The 2555-nt window shown below is 29.9% G+C and overlaps 1 protein-coding gene across 1 annotated transcript; it reads left to right on the top strand.

Annotated features, from left to right (window-relative positions):
- Positions 1–281: 281 nt before the first annotated feature.
- LOC132717779 (complement C1q tumor necrosis factor-related protein 2-like) lies at positions 282–706 on the top strand (the record flags this gene model as incomplete). Its single annotated transcript, XM_060701340.1, has 1 exon — positions 282–706. A coding segment is annotated over one exon (425 nt), but the record flags the coding sequence as incomplete, so codon positions are not given.
- Positions 707–2555: the final 1849 nt, after the last annotated feature.

Genomic DNA, 2555 nt, shown 5'->3' with positions numbered 1-2555 from the left:
TCCTTTTGGGGGGTTAAAAATTTGGTTCCTCGCCTGGATTTGAAATCACGAAGTACTTTATTTTAAATCGGTTTTTTTATGATAAAAAAATTATTATTTCGTAACTACAATGTAGTAGATAATTTTCTGGTAACTACGTTATTACGAGATAGTACTATACGCAGAAACACAAGAAAAGTGTTTTTGTTGTAACTGACAAAATATGTTTACTGTCTTTATTCGGTTATTGTGAAAACTGTTATATTGATTTATGTGTTTTTACTTGTATATGTTTATTTCAGATAAAGTTGTATCACCAAATATTGCATTTCATGCGAAAAACGTGAAAAATAACAATCCCACTGCTGGCTATACCATTGTATTCCCTGACATTCTCCTTAACCTTGGAGACAGTTACAACACTGACACTGGAGTATTTACTGTTCCACTTGGAGGCATTTATTTGTTTACTGTTCAATTATGTTATGATCAAAGTAAATATATTGATACTGGATTGGTGGTTGATAACGTTTATATGGATATTGCACAGTATCAAGACAACTATAGCAGTGTTTGCTGTTACAAGTTAACTACAACAGTCTCAGTACAGTCAGGTAACAAAGTTTGGGTTAAGGTGATATCTCGATCGGGAAGCGGTCAGATTTTACATCACAGTGACACATACTATTGGACATCATTCTCCGGAGTTCTTATTCATACAGATTAATTCAGTATGTTCAAATTGACGAATACATATCAAGAAATATAGCATTGACTTAATTATACTTAAACGTTTGGAATGTATTAATCATAGTGTTTTAACTGAAATTTCCTTATATTTTTCGTGGATTAGCAGTGCTTGATTTTTTCATTTACTTTAAAATTATTATAATTAAATTCAATATTATTATATTGGATTTTTTCAAAAAAAATAATGAAACCATGTTTTAAAAAGGAAGAACAATTTTTATACCGCCCAAATAAAAACAAAATCATAAACAAAATGGGAAATGTCAGCAAACCCGTCTACATCCATTAAAAATTATGTAAAAATGTGGAAAAAAGATATTGCAAACACAACCCATTATTTTTTAGATGAATATCAATAATTTTCCCAAATCTAATCAAAATTTTTGTAATAAAAAATATTATGTTAAACAATTAAAACCTATAACCCTCCGTAAATCCAAATTAAAAAATGTATTTCACTTACACCACCATTATTATTTCAATAATTTCACACTTAAATTATAATCTTGAACAACAGTAGTTAAATTATATGCCCTCAAGAGCCCCAGTTGTTTACATTTTTTAAAACTCTCATAAAAATTTGTTCCGCTCTTCCTTTTTTCTACTTAATTTCTTAATTTGTTAAAACCAGAAAATTTATTCCTTATTCAATAAGGGAAAGAGGGTATTTTTTATGATTTTTACAAACTACGAAAAAAGCCAAAATGATGATTGGCCCGTTTGGATTAAATCAAAACCTTAAAGAGAAGAAGTAATTTTAACATAAACACGCGTGATTCAACCCATTAATCATCTTAACCTCCATAGAAAGTGTTGGAAAAAATGTAAGAAAATAATTTTAGTTCCCTACCCAGAAATATTTCCCGGAAGTTCAGCTTGATACCAATTTAAAGGTAGGGCAGATTATAAAATTACTGATGTACTTGTATCTATTAGATTCGCTGGAAAGGGAATCTAAAAAGGCTTATATAAATATAACTTCCATTAAAATCTAACAAAAGCATATTTTCTTAACTGGTCTTATTTTGACTAGATAACATCGCATTGTATCAAGGAAATATGTGGAAAACTAATACATTACTAACTTGTTAAAAATTAAGTTAAGTTTAAGTTAGCTGGAATGGCTTATGAGCTATGTATTTAAATTATTATTAAATTAAATTTAATGTAAAGTCTAAAACAGAGGTTTGTAATAAAAAGCTTTATTAAATTAACATCATTACAAATTTCATGCTAAAAATATGGAATCTTACACTGGGCTGCCGGCTGTAATGTTAAACTGCGACCCCCATAAAATAATGAACTCCCGACGTCCAATATTCTAAATATTAAAAATAATTGACCCCCCGGGTCATAATGTTTATGACCTGGGAGTCATAATATTATGATTCCCTTGCCTTAGAAAAATGACTCTCGCATGAAATCAGTTGACCCCAAACCCAAACTTATAAAGGGCCCTTACGGGACTCTTTAAAAGAAACACTGTCAATATGATTATCTCCGATGAGAAATATGGTAATGTCACTTGTCTGTGCGTGTGTCTGTGCGACCGTGCAATGAATCTTTTCACTACAAGTGGACGGATTTTTTTCAAACTCTCGGGGATAGCTACTATAATCGACGCCCAGCCTCAGTCTGCATTTTTCTAAAAATTTTAAAAAAAGGGCCCTGGGGATATGTTCATTATATTTTCCTTTTAAATCAACCATATTTTATTTTAAAAGGTTCATCATAAAAACCAATTTTCCCCTTTTTACCCCCCTTAAAACTTAAAATTTTTCCTTTAAAAATTATATTTTTTTTTTAACTTTTACTTCTTTTTTTTA

The sequence above is a fragment of the Ruditapes philippinarum genome, unplaced genomic scaffold (genome assembly GCF_026571515.1).
Source record: "Ruditapes philippinarum isolate M1 unplaced genomic scaffold, ASM2657151v2 ctg10626_1_1_1_1, whole genome shotgun sequence".
NCBI lineage: Eukaryota > Metazoa > Mollusca > Bivalvia > Venerida > Veneridae > Ruditapes > Ruditapes philippinarum.
This window is presented reverse-complemented; position numbering and strand designations above follow the sequence as displayed.